This window comes from Anopheles merus, chromosome 2R, assembly GCF_017562075.2.
Source record: "Anopheles merus strain MAF chromosome 2R, AmerM5.1, whole genome shotgun sequence".
Classification (NCBI taxonomy): Eukaryota; Metazoa; Arthropoda; class Insecta; order Diptera; family Culicidae; genus Anopheles; species Anopheles merus.
In genome coordinates, this window is record NC_054082.1 from 55,954,351 (window position 1) to 55,974,412 (window position 20,062).

Consider the following 20,062-nt stretch of genomic DNA (forward strand, 5'->3'; position numbering starts at 1 on the left):
TCGACAAGTTTCATCTTATAATGACCTATATAGCCTTCTAACTTTCTGAGCAAAAATCTATATGAATGGTCGTGTGGTCAGATACGTGGGTATCAACACCAACGACCATTACTCAAATCTCACTTGCTTCAGTATTGGTGGTTTCCGTTGGAGTTTAGTATTTAAACAATCGTATCGCCGTTCTAGTTCTAGCGATGCATAACTTCAATGCGAAACCATACAACAGTACAGAGGAAATGAGAAAGCTCTCCTCCAAGCGAGGAAGCTCCACAGGTTGGGTATCCCACAAACAGATGGCGCCACCAGCTTTTTTGCTATTTTTAGAATGCATGAGTTGTTTGCCGTCTGCTAAACGAAGTCTTTCTATATTCCGTTTAGGTAGAGAATTTGAGGCGTTTAGAAGCCGTTTAGTGGTCGTTTAGTGGATTTGTGGCACTTGGGTATCGCTCTCTTGTAATGTTTTCTCCGCGCTCGAATTTCCGAATTTCCGCGTAAGTCCACGAATTTCCAGCTAAAATATTACTAATTTTCGTGTAATTTTGCTGGTAGGAGCGGTTTTGTCACTTTATGAATTTTTTGATATGATTCTGACTGAATATAACAGTTTTAAACCTTTTGAAATAGTTTTTAATACTCGATTAATTGGGAAATTATTTGGCAATTTACAATTGGTGAGTCAAATCAGTACAATTTGCTCAAAGAATTGTCAAATTTAGAAAACCACATATCTCCGAACCCGCATATAAGTGGATACCGTGTATCTCGGGGACCGCCTTTATTTCCTTTAGGTTGAGAGCTTGAGTCATTTAGGACCTATTTAGTAGTCTTTTAGTGGATTTGTGGCACTTGGGATGCCAAATCCCTGAAACCGGCCGCTACAAAATATTTCACTGCTGCAAATACAACAATGAAAGAACAACAAATTCCTACGTATCATGGGACAAATTCTGGACAAAACTATCTGGAAAATCAAAAATGGGATAACGATAACACAAATAATACAATTAATGAAAACTACAAAAATAACCATTTGAAATAACCAACGACAGAACTGCAAGAATATGGAATTCAACACTACATCATAAACAGAAACGTATAGAGAAGAAAAAAAACTAACGTCAAAAACGGAAAAAACAAACCAAAACAAAACAAAATACGAACCAAACGCAAATGACTCAGTTAATCGAAGCTAAAATTTAGAGAAAGTAAGCCTCTGAATATGCGTAATCGGACGCAAGTCTGAGATAAACATAGGAGGATAAATCCTTTCTCGCTCAATAATAATAAGTAGAAGGGATGCAAACATTTTTATTAATACACAAAATATGAATTGCTGCAGACTTTGTTTGGATCGTCCGGGAGGTATGGTTCGAATAGCTGAAGACGTATTTAGCAGACATTTAGAAATGCTTTTCCACGTACAGGTAAACTGTCATGTATCGCTTACTCGCAATGCTCTAGCTTCATGCTTTAAATACGTACATAACTCATCTTCTTGCTACAGTTTCCAGCAAACGGAAGTCTCCCTGATAAAGTATCTGATAGATGCGTGACTAAAGTGCACGAATATTGCTCCTTTTATCAACAAGTTGTTCGAGCACAACAGCTGTTACATACAGAGAAGGAACGTGTGGTAAGGAATTGTGTCAAAGCTGGTTCTATATACCTGATCGCTAGTGATGAAGTGAACGATTCAAAGCATTCCAAACGTGATAAAAAAGATTGTAAAGCCATCGCAACACACGACACTAAAAACATCGTATTGAAAAATGAGGATAGCACAGATTATACGGATCGAAAGTTTGCTGAAGAGAAGATAAATATAATCACCACTAACAACGAACATGATGAACAGAGTGAGGAAATAAAAGATGGTAAAATTGAATCATTCGAAGCGAAAAGCCAATCTAACATCAAGTGTAAGAGCACGGCAAATGATAAGAAAAACGCCTTTAAGAAGCGAATAGAAAATAATGACCGCATTCGAGAATTTTTCTCTATAGTTTGTGAGATATGCTCGAAAGAGTTTTCCACATTTCAACGGCTTCAAACGCTCTCTCGCAAAGTGCATCATGTTCGCGGATTCATCGTTTGCTGCAATTAAAAGTTTTTCCGCACTTTCCGGGTTCTTGATCATATCGCGTTTCACCTAAAGCCCGATGCTTTTCGGTGCGAATTGTGTGAAAAAAAACTATCGCAGTCGTTACACACTTCAGGAGCACAACAAAAGCCATCATGCTTAGCCAAAAGAGCGCCCATTTAAATGCGACAAGTGTCACCAAACGTACGAAAAAAGCTATCAGCTCTAGTCCCACGTCTCGCAACACATTCCAGTGCCGTTCCATTTGTGTGGCAAGACCCTTTCCTGTGCGCAGGCACTACGGGTGCATATTAGCCATATGCACGGAACTGATGAGAAGCAAATTGTGACAAATGTGACACATGTGGCCTACAATTTCGAACTCGAGCCGCACTTGAACGGCACGTGCGAGGTCACCTTGGGCAGGAGAAGGAGGACGAAAAGCGACAATGTCCGCAATGTGAGGTTTGGTGCTGGTGGGCTTAAACATCACACACAAAATGTCCTTCCGGCCAAGGACCAAATGTTTGAGTGTGATATTTGCCAACGGCGATGCAAAAACGCTACCACCTTGTATCTGCACCGTAAAGGGGTTAATGCCCAGGATCAGTACGAATGTGGATACTGCGGGAAAAGACTCAAGCGCAAGATTGGCCTGAAGGAACATCGGGCCCTACACACCGAGCAAATGCTATACTCTTGCAGTGTGTGTAATCTCAAAACGAACTCGAACGCGAATTTGTATTCGCACATTAAACGCAAGCGTCCGATCGAATGGCAAGAAGCTCATAAACAGAAACAGTTGGCAGCTGCAGCTAGTGTTGCGAAATCGGCAATAAATGTGGAACCCTTCGAAGTAAAGAGCTGATAGCAATGCGATATTAATAACACGAATACATTCAAATTTAGTCGAAAGTACTTGTAAATATGTCCATGTTACAGGTTTTAATTTCAAGCCAAATTCCTCCAATCCAGGAACGGAAATGAACGCATTCCGGTTTTCCATTCTCATCGTCAGTAGTAGGATGAATATAGCAGATCATGGTGATTTAATCAATTTAACTCAAGCTTTTAACTAACTTTTAAGTGAACGTGAATGCATCGCATCGTTCATCACACTGAACGTGATCTAGACGTGAATGCGATCTCGGTTCATTCGTTCAAATACAAAAACATAAAAACAGTACATAGGGAATGAGAAAGCTCTCCTCCAAGCGAAGAAGCTCCACTGGTTGTGTTGCTACGGCTGTAGCCTAATGTTTATTTCAGTTGCTGCTACAGAATTTTTGTAACTGTCGCTCGCGTATTCAGGGTTCCGCCGATCAGTTCAAAAATTGGTCTGTTTTTTCTCCTGTATAATTTGCAACTAAGGTCTGTCAGTAGTAGGATGAATATAGCAGATCATGGTGATTTAATCAATTTAACTCAAGCTGTGCTTGCGTGTTGTAGTGTTTGTATTAGAGGTGGGAATTTCGGTTCTTTTAAGTGAACGTGAATGCATTGAATCGTTCATCACACTGAACGTGATCTAGACGTGAATGCGATCTCGGTTCATTCGTTCAAATACAAATAGCAATACCTGTAAATCGGTACACTATTCGAAAATCGATAGAACTACAAATTAATCGTTAGGTCGTATAGGTCTGGTCAATATGAACAGTAAGCCAATATTGAAAATCTATCATATGGCGCTAGAACGCATTGTGTTGTTTAAATCAACCGTTTCTTGTCTTGCACATGAATTTGCAGATGTTGGTTTTTTCTATTTTTTTGCAAAACAAAAAATTTCTATTCTTTCGGTGTATCAAAAGAACCATAGCGTTCTATTCTTGTGAATCGGTTCATTCATTTTTCACGTGAACTGAATGAACCAAACAGTTCTGGTTCATTTAGCACACCTATAGTCTGTATCAACGATGGCAAATATAAAGGAAAGTAAAAGTTCTTACTATAGAAATTGCTATATAATACTGCGTAAAACAAGCATTCTCCTTTTTAAAATCAAATTTTACACAAATATCACAAAATTTCCTATCCTACGGAAGTACAAAAAATTTTAATTTCCAAATCCTTAGAGGACAATAACAAAACGAAGAAAACAGAGTTCTATCATAGAAAAAGAAAACAACGCAATTTAAATTAAATGCAATTAACAACAAGAATGATGTTCTGTTACTCATTCAGGGATGTAAAGATAAGGAGAGTTAAAACAAAGGATAAAATGATACAAATCTTGAAACGCACATACAAGACTTTCAACCAAAAAAATCACCTACACTTCTTTTTCGAATGACATATTTATTACAAATTATGCACACATCTTGTAAAAACAGAAACCCGCACATAAATTGTTCAAAAGAGGAGCTTAAACGAAAACAAATATTTCCATAGTGTAGTGTGATTAAATGCTTTTATTGGTTGTATATAGCATTCCAGCAGTTTGTATATTCTGTTTCGTTCCATTTCATCAAATATATGCATATATATTATTTATGACTATACGTTATCTTGAATGTTTTGCACACTGCCGCAATAAAAAATAAATAAGCAAAAGTGAAATAATTGCTCACGACGAACAATAATGATAGCGAAGCAGCAATAGTGACGCGCGCGCTCACTACTGAATGCGCCATTCATACAGATGGAAGTTATACAATTTCATAATGGCTTAATGGCATTATATATGCGTTTTTTAAATGTCCAGCACAACGTATGTAATCGATGATCCTGACGCAAACAAACTAAAATAAACATGAAACAATTGCGTGGTTTATTGATGATATTATGGCACGAGTGTTTTAATTTGTTCGAACTGTAGCTGTCGAGCGGACCGCTGCACTATGAACATTGGAAAAAAAGCGAATACTAAAACACGCTATGAATAGCTAACTAAACAAAGGAGGTATATTTCGAGCGGAAAATGTATTGATTTAAAATCCTAACGACTGATCTTTCGTACATAGCGGTTGGGTTGTCCATTTGCCAAAGTTGATCTATTTGACTAGCATCAACACATTGCATTATATACTGTAGAAGCATCCGTCATGCAAGCATATGTGTGCAGAAGCATGGCTGCAGAAGTTTTGGTTTTAGCTAGTTTCTTAGTACATTAGTTGTAAGCTCTGGTGTTTTATTAACCGCCAGATTTACGTTCGTGGTCATGGTAACAATACCTGGTCAAGGTAAATGTAGGAAAAAGCTTTACTCCAAAAAGTAGGTTTGTTGGTAATGAACATTTTGTTTCCACTGAAGGGTCACATTCACAAATAGACTTGTTTAAAATTAATAATATTGTTTCATACTTCGATTGAGCGAGAGAGAAAAAGATTTTAAAGATTTGTTTTGCATACAGCAAAACGATCAGCTTATGTACGTGCTTTTAGATAGAGACGCACAGAAACTCATATCGATAGAAAGGGGGGGAAAGACTAGGAGTAGAATAAAATGTAATTCTTTTGAAGCTTTAATCTAATGACTTAGTTTTTGGTCTGCTTTAATGAGCTAGGTGAACCGAACGAGGCAAAATAGTTGTTGGCCTTAGGAAAACAAATAATAATACCAAAAATATGCATCTTTCCTACTTTCTATTGGCTGTACACGCTGTAATACTAAACGAATCTAATCCATCTTTAACACTCGCTGCTCCTTAACACTCCTCAAACTTTCCTAGCTCTCTTCTGTTACTGTTCATGAATGTACCTGGATATTACAGCATTGATTACAGAGCGGTGAGTATTTTTTTTTGTTTTATCAGTTTATGCATTTTATATAGCTATTAATGAAGCAAGCTGACTAAGAAGCAATAGTAATAATAAGAGCCGCTAAAAGGACTTTATGTACTTTATCCAGGGTCACTATCCCTTCCTTGCTACTGTCACTCCCAATATTCACTGCGGCCTGCCATGGTTTGCAAAAATTAAAATACAAAAAAAATCCTTTACGTACACCTACAGGGATTGTTTTCCGCTCGATGAGTACTTTTCTAGCGAAAGGTAAAGCAGTTCAATCGACAAAACAACGCCTAAAGCTTTCATCTTAACAAGAGCAAACGATTGTATGCGTGCTATTTTCAGAGCAACGCAATTGCAATGGTGTTGCCGTAACGGAAAAAGAGGCAAGTCGACGCCTTTTTGACCATTACACAGAAAACCATACCTCAGCTAATCTATACACAATTCTCTGTAATTCAGTCACAGTTTTCTTAATCCCATGTAATTATTCGCAACGCTTATGGATGCCAGATATGAATGCAATGATTAATGCCCGCATGCGTCATTCATTAGACGAATGTGTATACACAAGTATCTATAATGCATTCATATGGTGTTGGAACGAATCACCAAATGGTAATTTTGATACTATAAAAACCAAACAATGTGAAGCGTGTATGAATCTGTCTGCCTTTGGTGCGTGCAGCATACCTAGAACAGTGCGATCATTGCGCTTTATGTTTGGAGTGTAAAGTATTTAACACATCCCAAATTCATTCTATACACCAGCTTTCCAACACTATCATATATCAGAGCACGCTGCTGTGCCACTGTTCGACCGCCTCCGTTTACAGGTAGTTAGTTGGGTTTGTAATATACACTTCCTTTGGCTTAAAACATAATACGCTCAATGTACTGCAATCTCCGTTATGTCGGCAGGGATGCGAGGGATATCATTGCCGCTCTTGAGTAAATAATATTACGTCAACATTTGCGTATTTGCTACTTAGCCTGCAAATAAAGATATTTCTGTATTAATAGGCGCTCGGTTGGACGAAAGAATAACGCATCACCAAAATCAAACCGACGGCTAATTAAGTGACTATACTTACAGGTATTTTTTTACTCCGGTTTCCGAGCGGAATGCTGCATGCGTCGATACGATTGATGATATTGTTGGGTTCCAACAAATAAAAATAAAGTTGATATGATTGAATTACAGGTCGGATTGTAGAGAGAGGAATGTAAATCATAATAAGCCATTGGCAGGGATGTAGTGAACGTAAGAAAAGAAGGAAGAAGAGGAAAAAAAGAATCATACAAAAGGTTAGTTAAGGAATTATCACAATTAAACATCATATCTTTCTCTTCACCGTGTGCGTGTTGCGGGGCTGAGGATTAAGATAGAAATAATTTAATCAGCAACTGCCATACAGCCGATTGGGGTTTTCGTTCTCGTTTAGCAATCGCATTTACCTAAACACGCGGGTATACCTACCGAGAGGGGGCTGATGATACTTTCTTGGGAGTAACATTACTAAAAGTTTTGCTCGGAGTGCGTGGGGCAGGTGTGGGCGGCGTTGTGACCGGGGATTGCATAGCACCGTACTTCCTTGGGGCCACTATGCGACTAGGCGATTTTAATGTTTTGCTCACCACTGGATCAGAATTTGTTCTGCAGATTATAGCACAAAAAAAAAATCCATTCAACTGATTAGTAACTATACATCAAATACAAACGAATAGATGCACTGCACTGACCTGGTAGTGGGATAACTCACAGGGCGTGGTATCCTCGATTTAGGCCCTCCATTACCACCCGTAGGGGTATTTCCACCACTGCGAATTTCTTTCCGCTGGCTCTCGGAAGACGCTTTCGTGCTTTCTTTACTTAGCAGCTCCCACTGAATTTGCAGTCGCTTAAAGCGATTGGTTTGTATTTTATCTTGCTTTTCCTTTTCAGTGCCACACGCAGGCGAACCTGCCAAGGATGATGGCGTGCGCTGTGCCACTGGTGGTTTCTTCTCAGCCATCATTCCACCAGCAACATGGTGACCCGTCTTTGCTACCGTAACCGACATGTTTGGTGAATTTGGTGGCGTGGAAAACTTTATTTCAGTTGGTCGCAACAAAGCCGTCGCTGGGGCTGCTTGCTGTCGCACAGGGGTGGTATTGTTACCGCCGAATGAGGTTGGAGTCGTTTGTTGTTTGGTGAAAGCTACGCTTCGCTTTTGGGACAACAGCCGACTGACTTCGTTGCGGAGTCTGGTACGATCATAAGGCGGCTCGGAAGATTCGATCATCTCGGTAGATTCAAGGATGTGTGCAATCTCGGCATAGTGCTTGAGCTCCGATTTTGGTACATGCGACAGGAATTGTTCTGCGCGTGCACGAGCTTCGAGATCCTCGTCGACACACTGTTGATGTTTGCCATGAGCAAGGTTCGCCATATCGTTATCATTAATTTCTACCAACTTGTTCAACTTGTGGTAATGATCTGCCGATGGCAACTTTGGCGTGTTGGTCAACCGTGGATGTGGAATCATATTCGGCGAATTGTGAAGCTTTTGCCCGTTCCGATGTTCCTCATAGTCTTCTTTTTCTTCTTCTTCTTCTTCGGCGTCTTCGTAAAAGTTGTACGAATGATGTTCCTGCAGCGAACGTCGCTTTTCTCGCGACCCTTGCGGGAAATGAGGCCCCTGTTGTTCTTCAAACATACTGCTACGCTTTGCTTTCATATTGCTCTGACTGTTAGCACCACTGCCAGATGAATTACTGGCCCCTCTAACCGAGCCTTGGGGCCTGCGAAGAATGCTTTTAGGGGCTACTCCCGCTGTACGACCCGAAGGTGGCCTCTCGCAAGGGACCAGCACCTCCGCTGGACTATCGTATTGGTACACGTAAAGATTATTGTTGAAAAGGTTGCTGCTATTCGACGGTGCCAGTATACCATCCATCTCGGAGTCCGTCGTTAGCATCGTTGAAGATCCTCTGTATCCAGAGCTGGGAGCAGCGCTCGAACTTCCTCCAGAACTTGAACTATTGTATGTCTGCGTGTTTTGCTGCAACAGGTTGGTGCAGTCACAACTCACACCCCGTGCCACACCTCGGCGTAAAGGCGGCGTCATGCAAAACATGGGTTGCTTCTCGGTAGACATGCTCAGTTCGCCTACTTCCGGAATATGACGCAGCAGCTTGCGATACTCGGTCGGAAGAAGAAAAACAAGTGACTTCCAATCCGTCACATGCTTGTATTCGCGCTGTCGTATATTTTCAATGTCGTTCATTGAAACGGGGCGCGGTTTCTTAAGTGGACGACCTGCACCGGTCATAGTTTCCTTGAACGATAGTGGTGATATAACCACTTCGTTTTGCGTCTTCAAGAAACCCAAATCCGGAAGCGCATAGTTAGGATACACCACAAACACCGGAGCCTTCTGTTTATCGCCAAGTTCGTTCAACCGATCCAGAAAAGAAGGTGGTATCACGCGAACCTTCTCCCTCGTTGCCGTGCCTCCGTTTGCCGTCGGAGCACCAATAAGGGAAGTTTGCATTGATTTAGTTATCATGTCGATCGGGATCTTTGTTTTTGATCCCGTAGAGGTAGTGGTATTGTTATTACCACTGTGATTGAAAATCTGCGTTAAGTTTTCCGACGTGCGGCTGGTATCGCTGTTGGTGTCTTTATAGCTGTTATTGTTGTTTACATTGTGGCTATTGTTATTATTATTATTGTTAATACTGGTACTGCTATTTAGTGGGCTGGCTGATCCTGCGCAGCTACCATTGTGCTGCTGCAACAGATCCTGCAACAGTCTTCTTCCGCCAATGTTCATACTGAAGCCCTTGTACTGTCTTCGTGGAGAGCCGTGCATTTGCCGGTTGAAATCGTTCAGTTTCATATGGCCCGGAACCGATCCTCCATTCATACCGTGAGCTCGCTGTGGAGAGGACGGTGGACCTCTTTCTTCGTTTGGATCATCTTCACCACCATCACTGCCATTATTGTTGTTAGCGTTTACGTGGGCGTTGTTAATTTGTGCATCTAAACTGTCCAGCTGAAATTCGTCCTCTTCGCCTTGCCTTCCACCAATGCTTCCACCGCCAGTAGTCGAACATTTTCCTGAGTCATGCATACTTTTCTTACGACATCTTGCAGCCATTGTTCCATTACCTAGGTGATGTATCTGATGGTCGCCTGAGCCACCGCTGTTGGTACTATCGCTGGGCCAACAGCCGGACGACACGTCCATGCAAGTGTCCGTTGAACTACTCTTTTGTTTGATAAAAAGCTTTACCAAGTTAAACGACGGCTGCTGCAGCGTTTGCTGCTGTGGAGGTTGCTGCTCTTGCAGTTGCTGTGCTTGCAGCAACGACTCTCGATGTTCTTGCACTGTTATATGCTCATTTGCAGCACTCTGTTCACTGTCATTGACTTCATTTCCATTGGTACTGCTTTCATTCTCAGAATCCGTTGGTATGGTACACATTGGAAGCAACGTACGCATCGGTCTATCAAATGATTCATCGGAATTATTGCCATTTGCAGCCTGTGAAACATTCAGTTGATGCCGTTCATGTGATGGAAGCTGTACTTGTTGTAACGAGCACGATTGTTCTGACTGAAGGTTAGGCATACTAAAGCTTTTACGTACGAAACATGTTCTATTGTGGCGCGAGATATGCGTTATTAGCGGATTCACTGTAATTGGAGGCCTAAAATCAAGTACAGTAAAATTATTTTAAGTTTGTTCGATCATGTTGTGTAGTAAAATATGTTTAGTATTTGAATAACAAATTCTCTTTTCGACAACGTTACATACCGTGGCGTGGTTACGTTTCGCTTTAAATTGCTCCAAGTGGTGTAGTTTACTTCTGAGCGCGACATAGATTCTTTCTGCCTGATAAACTGGGTTCGACTTTGCAGATTGTTCAATATATTCATGCGCTTATACTTTCCATAGTGTTCCGGGCCATCTTAAAAATAAAATACATATTTCATTATGGCAACAATACAACGTAAGAATAAAAAGGCTTACCGTAATAACTTTCCTCTGAGTACAGAATGCTCTGTTCAAATGCTATTGTGTAGTTGTCCTTATTTGCTTGACACGTTAGTATGATATCTTCTTCATCCGGGTACCCATCCATGTCTAGTGAATCTACACTGATGTGCGATTCCTTTACCGGCGAAAAGAGAATCTCCGATTTGCAGAATGAATTGTCCATCATATCGGCCGGTATTAGTCCAGCTGCCGTACAACTGGTTATCGTCGAGAAAATTCGATTATTATTGCGCGTTCTGCGCTCTGCATCGTCTAGCCGTAACTGCGTTGGAATGGCAGTCAACAGCGAATTGATGTCCTCTTTGCGAAAGCTTTCCATATCGATCTCGGCTAGATTTGCATCAATATCTTTCGCCATCTTCTCGTAGTACGACAGTTCGCCGATCCCGTTGTACGACGCGGATAGTGCCGAAAGGATGCTCTGGTGTGTAGCCACTCCGTCGCGATAACTTCTACATTGCGGTACAAAAAAAAAGATTTTAGGAAAAATCTGTTCGTCTATACGGTTGCAATATACGTGTCACCTACCCAAAATCAGTAAACCACTGATAATCGCTGAAGTCATGCGAGGATGCCACGGAACATCCTAACGGTGGCATGTAGATGTTACAATTGTTATCTGAACCGGGACTGGCAGCCATTATGTAGGCTTGTTTATTTTATGACTACTAATTTGTACAAATATGAAGAATTAGTTTAAGATGAACAACTTTTTTTGAGTAAATATTGGACACAAAGTGACCAGTAGCTGGTATAACTGTTTTTGATTCTAAATTGTATTTGATGTTATCTATATACAATTTGCCGGAGCTGAAAAGGAAAAACAAAACATAATATAACGGTTAAATTGATACACAATTTCATAATGCATATAATCATATATAATCATATAATCATATTAATGTTGTCATGACCAAGGCTATTAGAATGCGGTTGAAACTTTTATCTTTCAAATAGTTGAATTAACGTAACAACGTGACTTCTTGCTGGCATTAAGATCAACACGGGTTATGCTAGTATTATACCCGCCAAAGAGACTTATTGGTAACACGTAACCGGAAACCTGTCCTTGCTAGGAACGACAAGAGGGGCGTGCTTCATTAGACCATCGCCTAGAAAATTTTACTGGACTTATTATCATAGGGAACTCTGCTTATTCTTTACTTACTAGTTTGTTTGTTTTTGTAAGACCCATAAATATACATATATATTTATATATAAATGTGTGTGTGTGTGTGTGTGTGTGTGTGTGTGTGTGTGTGTGTGTGTGTGTGTGTGTGTGTGTGTGTGGCAAAAAAAAATAAGTCGTTTAATTGTCAGTGAAAATTATTTGCCAATTTTGAAATTATTTGTTTTGTATTTTTTTATATATTGAACTTGTTTAACGACATAATATCGTCGATTACAAACACAAAACAGAGCAATGGTGTATTTCCATGACTCAATACTACATTAGGCGCGATATGTTTGTCCGCATAACGGTTGCGTTTGCCATATGCAAATCTTCCTAGAGATTACCTTCCGTCTAGCTTTCCAAATCCGGTTGACTTATCGATACAACCGTTCTTTCCGAAAAAAAACCGAAGACCTGCAGAACGAAAGTAATTTTATAACAGTACAAATGTTTCCCTGATTTGCATCCACTGCGTGTAGAATGTACGCTACTGACCACGCATCCAGCTAAAATCGAATACGGCTATCCACGAATGGAAGGTTGATTATACATTCAATGTCTTCAATCGCAGTTTAGCACCGAGGCGTACAACGTGTCTTGCTCTACTCCCACTTATGTTTGCCATTTCGAGTTAGGTCTCAGAGTGACGAACACACCAGCCCCACACGAACGACGGTTTGCAAACTACGGAACTGACGGCCTTACACATCGCTCACAACCACAGTGGTAAAGAGGCAATCATCGTACCATTGCCATAATAGGGGAACGTTTCAGTTTTCGTCATTCGTTGCATTAAATTCACTGCTCAGGTATAGGAAAATAATACCGCATGCGTTCGAATGCACAGCCAAACCAAAGCCTGATTTTGTTGTTGTTTTCCGTAATCACCCCATTTCAATCGGCACTCTATTGCTGTAAGATGAACGAAATAATTAATAACAACAAAAAAAAAACGGCCAGCACAGTTATTGTAGCGTACGTCAGAATCTCAAACTAAATTATACTTGCTTTACCGCACACCGGAATTATCTCAAGATAGTCGTTCTCAGAAAGGTACTATCTAAAGTGCCTTGTCGGATTTTTGCTACTGCGTTTAAGGCTGCATGGGTGTTTGCGTATGTGTGCGTTGCACAAAACACTTGCACCCTCACTAACACTACCATCTGGCAGATGACTCAGTCGGAAGGATTTAGAATCATTTCATCGGTTCGCTTTCGTCCAAATCATAAATTGACCTCTTATCACAACTAGTTTCGATCATCATGACCAGCCTAGCGACAACTACTTGACATTCGGGACCTCATTCTGTCTCTGAAACCCCAAAACCTACTTTCCGGCCGAAAGGGCCAGCGGCACAATGTTAATAAACGGAGAAAATATGCATCACATTACCTGTGACTATGGGCAGCGTATTCTGGATCCCTTTCCGACCGTTCTAAGATCGGTGTAGCGATGTAATGTGGCTCACAGCATTTTGTATGTTTGTTTGCCTTCAAACTTCCTTCCTTCCAACTTTCAACTCATTTCACACTGACGTATTTTATTAATGAACTGCTAAATCGCAATGAAAAGATGGGTTGGAGTGTGTAGACGGGTGTGTTTATTACACTCTTCTTCGTGTATACACCACTCCCGTTAGCATACACACAGAAGAAAAAAAAAACAATCCACCTTTTTTTACAATATTTTGACGTACACACAATACTCCCACACACACGTACACAATGCGCCGTGTGCGTGCGCGCTCACACTACGATTGCGATATTGACTGTAGCAATTTTTTCACACTTTCTTTTCTTTTCACTCTTTCGGACAGCCAATCTTGGTGGCTTTTTTACACGTTCGCATTTCATTACGGAAAGCTGGTGACTGGCGCTGACCTGTACTGTAGCTCGTTTCAGACACACAATATTTTCTTATTGCACAATCTACAATTTCATATCACTTGTACACCGCACTACATATATTAACGCTCCTTTATTAGTTTGCCTTCACGGCAACACATATCAAGCAAACGAATATGCCTCAGCGATGGTTCTTTTTTTTTCGATCGCTGCTCTGATTCCGAAATCAATATGGCGACCACCGTTGGCAGTCACAAAATGTATCCGATAACGCGTTTCTTGTACTGCTAATGCAGTTACAGCACACTTTCTCGCCCAGCACCTCTAATAAGGGAGTGTTTTTCACTTGATTCACATCTCGCATAAAGCTTATGTAACGCGAATGCAACTGCCTATCATGGAATGCGTTGCATGTGAATAAACTCTTCATTCGCACGCTACATCTTCATGGAGCGAAACACTGACTGGCTAGCTGACTCTTGTTGCTATTGTTATTCTCCCACAGCCATGCGGAAGACAGTGGGGAGTGGGAAATGTATCAACGCATCGAACTAGCGAACTAAAGCTGTAGTGTTATTTTACATTATCTCCGTCAGCAATTCGTACTCAAGCTTTATCTGCCATTTGGTTTCTCTTTATTTTTATTTTCGACCAGACCGCGGCTACACAAGAACGATCTGCTGTCATCCCGAATGACAGCCTGCACAAGGATTCAGATGCCCAAGTATCAAAATGTTTCATATCGAATACAGACTGTCCCTGAGATGCGCGATTAACCCTAGTGTCAATGACCGCCTAAACAGGTAGATTTTACACTTTTATTCTTTGGTATCTTTTGATATAAAATATATAAACATTTCCACATGTAAATACAATACCTGAAGAAATATGTTTTACCCTTTTTCGTTAAGGCCGTTACCATGCACATCGAAAAAAAATACCATAACGAAAACATTGAGGCCACTGCCAGACACAACGAAAAACCACTGCAACGAAAAAGTTTGGCAACCGAAAAATAACGCTTGTTATTATAAACAAACTGTTGGCACGATAACGACCTCCCCAGTCAGATAACCTTGTGTTAATTTACCCATTCGAGCAGTTTTGTGTCTGTCATAACAGTACAGGCGGTCCCCGAGATACACGGTTAATGGGGACCGAAAACGACCGCAAAATACCGCGTATCTCGAATTGCCGCGTGTCGAATCTCGTGATTTCCAGCCAAAATATCACTAATTTTCGTGCAATTTTGTTTTGGAGTTTTTTGGAGTGGTTTTCGCCCCCAAATTAATTATTTGACATGTTTTTACTGAATTGAACAATTTTAAACCTTTTTAAATAGTATTTTACATTCGTTCAATACGGAAATTATTTGGTATTTCACAATGGATGTGTCAAATCAGTACAATTTGCTCAAATAACTGTCAAATTTGGAAAACCGCGTATCTCCGAATCCGCGTATAAGAGGTACCGTGTATCTCGGGGACCGCCTGTAATTTAAGAGCAATTTAGCGGTACGAAGTGTTGTCGTTTGTTATCAGTAAAAAGATATAATAAAGTATTGTTTTAATGATCTTTTAGTGGAAGAAGACGTCGGCGGTGTGTTCAAAACTGTTAAATGTAAAAAAACAGCCAAGAAATTACGTTTATTAGTGCTATTTGTGCATCACCTTCTCCGAGTGGAGCGGCTGTTCAAGTCGAGTTTGCTAAAAAAAGTACATTGTAATCGTTTGTATAGGTTAAGGAAAATGATTTAGTATAAGCATTAAACTGTAAAAAAATACATTTCGTGTTATTTATTAACAATCAGGCCGAAAAAAATAAAAACAAAATTGAGGAAGGAATAGGATCTGTCAAAACTGCTCGAATGGGTAAATTAAAGACTGCTAATTTACCATTAAATTACTCTTAAATTACCGGTAATTTAGCGGTAAGATAGGGGTAAATTAAGTCCGATTTGTCTGACTGGTTCGTGCATTTTGACAGGCGATTGTTTACAAAACATCAAGCTATTATTTCAATTTTGCTTCAAAACCAGTATATAAACAATCTAAGATGGCGATAATCTGTTCTCGTTGAATCAAAAAGATGAAAGATTTCGAAGAGTACCGGTCACAGCCGTGAAAGTTTCGGTTGAAACCTTTATTCGCCTACTAAGGCGACTAAGGCCTTAAATGCCTTCTGAATGCCTTCAAAGCCGTTTAATGCAGGCAGGGGTCCTTCCACACATACGGGGCCAATTATCCTTCTGAGCATCTTCCTCTCGAACGCGGCTAAGAGGATTTCGTCAGATTTGGACAGTGTCCATGTCTCAGAGGCGTATGTGAGTAACGGTACTATATAGGTACTATATAGTCCCAGCTTCGTCCGTCGCGACAGGTTTTTTGAGGTGAACTGATTTTTCAGACTGTAGAATGACCGGTTGGCAGCCAGCATTTTTCGTGCAACTCAGCTTCCATGCTGTTGTCGTTGCTGACCTTTGACCACAGATAGTTGAATTCTGGGACGGCTTCAAAAGTGCGTTCACCTATCTGCACATCACGCCTACGTAGATTCGGATTATTTATTGGTAGGTCCGCTGATGTTGCCACCATCAGTTTGGACCTGCTCGATCCCTTGGTAGGCTTCTGCTACGTAGGAGAGCCGCAGACCAATGATGTCTATATCATCAGCGTATGCCAGGATCTGGGTTGACTTATAAAAGATGGTTCCGGTAGTCTCCACCTTCGAGTCACGGATGGTCCTCTCTAGTGCCAGGTTGAATAGGAGACAAGCAAGCCCGTCCCTCTGGCGCAGACCTTTAGTGGTAACAAAAGGTCCTGAGAGTTTTCCATCCACCCTCACCTGGCATGTGACGTTGGTCATAGTCATTCTAACTAGTTTTATCAGTTTGGCCGGGATTCCAAAAGAGCTCATAGCGTTATACAGTTTTACCCTGGCTGTTGCTACGTGTGTAGCACTTGATTAACTGAGTCGTAAACGGTAAAGATAATTTTACAAACTGTTGTTTATTCACGCAGTTTTCAAGCAGTTTTAAAATTGGTGGTGTCTTTCCGCGTTTTAATTTGCAACTAACTGCGTTTCGCGATGGCGCCCTGTTCTGGATCAGCTGTGTGAACTTGACCCTGGTTGAACCGCTTCCTGATTGGCCCTATTCTGAGAGAACTAGTTGTCGCACAAGCTAACCCTGTCGTCCCTTTCGGTGTATCTGGTACGCCATCTGACGGGTAAAGTGGGAGTTAGATCGATCTGCTCTTGACAGATCGATGTTTACAAATATTATTTTCTATCTACATCCACGCGGTCTATATCGTGCCAACACTGGCTATGCTATCATATGCGGTTTTGAAGTCAATGAAGAGATGGTATGTGTCGTGTCTGTATTCAGCCATCTTCTCCAAGATCTGCCGCATGGTGAAGATCTGATCAGTGGTTGATTTTCCGTTTCGGAATCCTCTTTGATAGTTTCCTACTATCTCTTCGACGTGCGGGACAAGGCGATCCTGAAGGATCAGGGAGAATATTTTTTAGGCGGTATTCAACACCGTAATACCCCTGTAGTTGTTGCAGTCCAACCTATCTCCCTTCTTGTATATGGGGTAGATGATGCCGAGATTCCAATCACAAGGCATCGATTCGCTATCCCATACCTCAGTAACAATTTGATGAATCTCGTTTTCTAGTCGTGCACCTCCATTCTTGACCAGTTCGGCTGCAATTCCGTCGGTTCCGGGTGCCTTGTTATTTTTCAGCCGACAGATAGCCTTTCGTGTTTCTTCTATGCTAGGTGGCAGTAGCATGACACTATCTCCTAGTGGCGCTTCTAGCTGTTCGTTTAGCTGGTCGTTGAGTAATTCGGTAGGGGCGTGAACGATGTGGCTTATAATATAGAATTTGCCCCGCATGCGCAGAACCCATGATTACGGGTTTCAACCGGGGACCTACGGCGAAACCCGTTCCGAGCACGCGGTGGCGGTCGTGGCAGCTGTAGTAGATGTCGTAGCAATGCTTACCACGCCTGTTGTGCACACCGTTCCCTAGCCACCGAATTTCTTGTAGAGTTACGAGATCCTTGTTCAGTGTGACTAGGTCATCATCAAGTGTTTTCAAGGCTCCGGCTTCGCTTAGAGTGCGTACGTTCCATGAGCCCATTTTAAGAGTAGTCCTGGGACATTGCGTAGGATCGGTATCGTTGGTTCCGTTTCGATGATTCCTGGTGCTTTCCGTAGTTTGGTAGTACATGGGACTGGGTGACTGGTCCCGCGCCCACGTGACCGTTTTGTTTAGCGTTGGGTCCACCCCCCCACCTCCCCCCGACGTTCAGGTAACCAGTTTCCCGGGATACCCAAAACCCCCTCCTGGTTTGCCATATGCCACCATCCGCCCAAGGGGTTGGATCAAGCCCGTGTACCCAAGCTTGGATATGTGGTGGCACACGTTACCACTCTGCACGACGAGGAGGTGTCGGAATAGGAGTTGGATGGGAGAGCCTGTATTATCCCTCGAGGGGCTTCGGAACCCATCCCATTGCAGAGCATCAAAGCTACTCAATCATTAATTGTTACAACCGTAACAACAATGGGTACGCTCCAAAGAGCACATCGCTAGTTGGCACCTCAATAGTTGGATCGTCTCCAGCCAACGACTGAAAAAGATCCAACCAGTGAGGTTACCCTATAAATAGCGTTCTTCTTTGCTTGTCATTTTTTTCTTCTTTGGCTCAACAACCGATGCCGGTCAAGGCCTGCCAACACACTTGTGGGGTTGGCTTTCAGTGACTTATTGATTTCCTCCCATAGCAGGATAGTCAGTCCTACGTATGGCGGCACGGTCTATTTGGGGCTTGAACCCATGACGGGCATGTTGTTAAGTCGTACGAGTTGACGACTGTACCATGAGACCGGCTAACCGGCGCTTGTCATTTATTAAGATATAATCTTGCATTCAAAATGACTGAAAATCTCGGCAAAAAGAACGGTTTAAACTACTTATAACCCAAGTTGCAAGCAATTCTTAAAATTGCACCCAAAATGACAAAGAATATCGTCAAGATTGGGAAAAAGAGCAATGTAAAATGAAATTGGTTTTAACTTTTAATTATTTAGCATTATAAAATACGTTTAACGTAATCCGTGCTCCAATCCTGACGATATGATCGTCATTTTGCATGCAATTTTAAAAGTTGCGTGCATTTGGACGAAAGTACTTTTAACCTATTTTAGTTATTTTGCGTGCAATTTTAAGACTTGCATGCAGCTTGGGTTTTTAGTTCTTTATACCATAAGTACTTTTTACCAAAATCTCGCATGGAATGGGCCAGAAAGTACGGTAAAATGAAAATTATAAAAAAATAATCTGGGTTAAAAAGTATGAAAAGTACTTTCTTTCAAAGGATTCTTTCGGACCGTGAATTAAAATTTTTCCTTCATAGTTTAATGCTTTTTTATACTTTTGTCTAACGTAATGAGCTTGTAGGAAAGTAAAATTATGGCATCATATTAGTTTGACAATTTTCAACAAATTTTTAATTTTTACTTAACCAAGACAAAAACAAAGTTACTATAAAAGAAAAATGCAAAATTTTAAAATATTATTTAAGTATTTTCATCCCAAAATGAGATTTCTCTCTCCCTCTCTCTCTTGTTGGCCTGCTCATGATAGAGCACGTCGATGTGACATGGCTCGGTCAACAATATTTCTCCAGGATGCTCGGTCCCAGGCTGCAGCCTCCCATCCATGCAGACACCCGATCTCCATCAGGTCTCGCTTCACCTGGTCCAACCATCGAGTTCGCTGTGCTCCATTGCGCCTTATGCCGAACTGGCCTTATGCCCAGATGATCTGAGTCACCGGCAAGCAGGTACTTCGTCTTCGTCACATTGATTCTCAATCCAATTCTTGCTGCTTCGCGTTTGAGTCGGGTGTACGCCTCACACACCTTCGCTGTTGTCCTGCCGATGATGTCGATGTCATCCGCGAAGCCAAGAAATTGGAGAGACCGGTAGAGGATCGTGCCACGGATGTCGTTGTCCAGCCCCGCGTCTCGAATGACACCTTCCAGAGCGATGTTGAAGAGCAGACAGGAGAGTCCCTCACCTTGCCTCAGACCCCTGTGAGATTCAAACGATTACGACGTTCAAGTTCGTCACCTTGCACTGCACCCCGTTCATGGTGGTCTAACAGCCGGA

At 41.5% G+C, this 20,062-nt stretch overlaps 1 protein-coding gene and 1 pseudogene across 4 annotated transcripts; one reads left to right on the plus strand and one right to left on the minus strand.

Moving 5' to 3' along the window:
• Nucleotides 1–1,038: 1,038 nt before the first annotated feature.
• Nucleotides 1,039–5,081, plus strand: LOC121600396 (annotated as a pseudogene).
• Nucleotides 4,476–14,552, minus strand: LOC121590571. 4 transcript variants are annotated; one of them, XM_041910360.1, is made up of 10 exons: nt 14,481–14,497; nt 13,423–13,581; nt 11,385–11,666; nt 10,830–11,308; nt 10,614–10,767; nt 7,552–10,506; nt 7,289–7,465; nt 7,164–7,181; nt 6,903–6,936; nt 4,476–6,801 (listed from the first exon to the last, which is right to left on the minus strand). In XM_041910360.1, the coding sequence occupies exons 3-10, from the start codon at nt 11,495–11,497 to the stop codon at nt 6,793–6,795; spliced, it is 3,939 nt and encodes a 1,312-aa protein (XP_041766294.1). In that variant the 5' UTR covers nt 11,498–11,666; nt 13,423–13,581; nt 14,481–14,497; the 3' UTR covers nt 4,476–6,792. The 4 variants fall into 4 exon arrangements, 3 of the variants coding, with proteins under 3 accessions (XP_041766294.1, XP_041766295.1, XP_041766296.1); XM_041910361.1 differs by lacking the exons at nt 13,423–13,581; nt 14,481–14,497 and adding exons at nt 12,778–12,942; nt 13,010–13,334; XR_006004434.1 differs by having other exon boundaries at nt 6,903–7,181; nt 13,423–14,552.
• Between the last annotated feature and the right edge of the window lie 5,510 nt (nt 14,553–20,062).

Bases quoted from the DNA above. Each gene is read 5' to 3' on its own strand.
- LOC121590571 (XM_041910360.1), bottom strand. From the start codon at position 11,497: ATGGCTGCCAGTCCCGGTTCAGATAACAATTGTAACATCTACATGCCA. The intron at 11,309-11,384 runs GTAGGTGACACG...ACCGCAATGTAG, and splicing joins CAGTGGTTTACTGATTTTGG to AAGTTATCGCGACGGAGTGG. The intron at 10,507-10,613 runs GTATGTAACGTT...ACTTGATTTTAG, and splicing joins CGAAACGTAACCACGCCACG to GCCTCCAATTACAGTGAATC.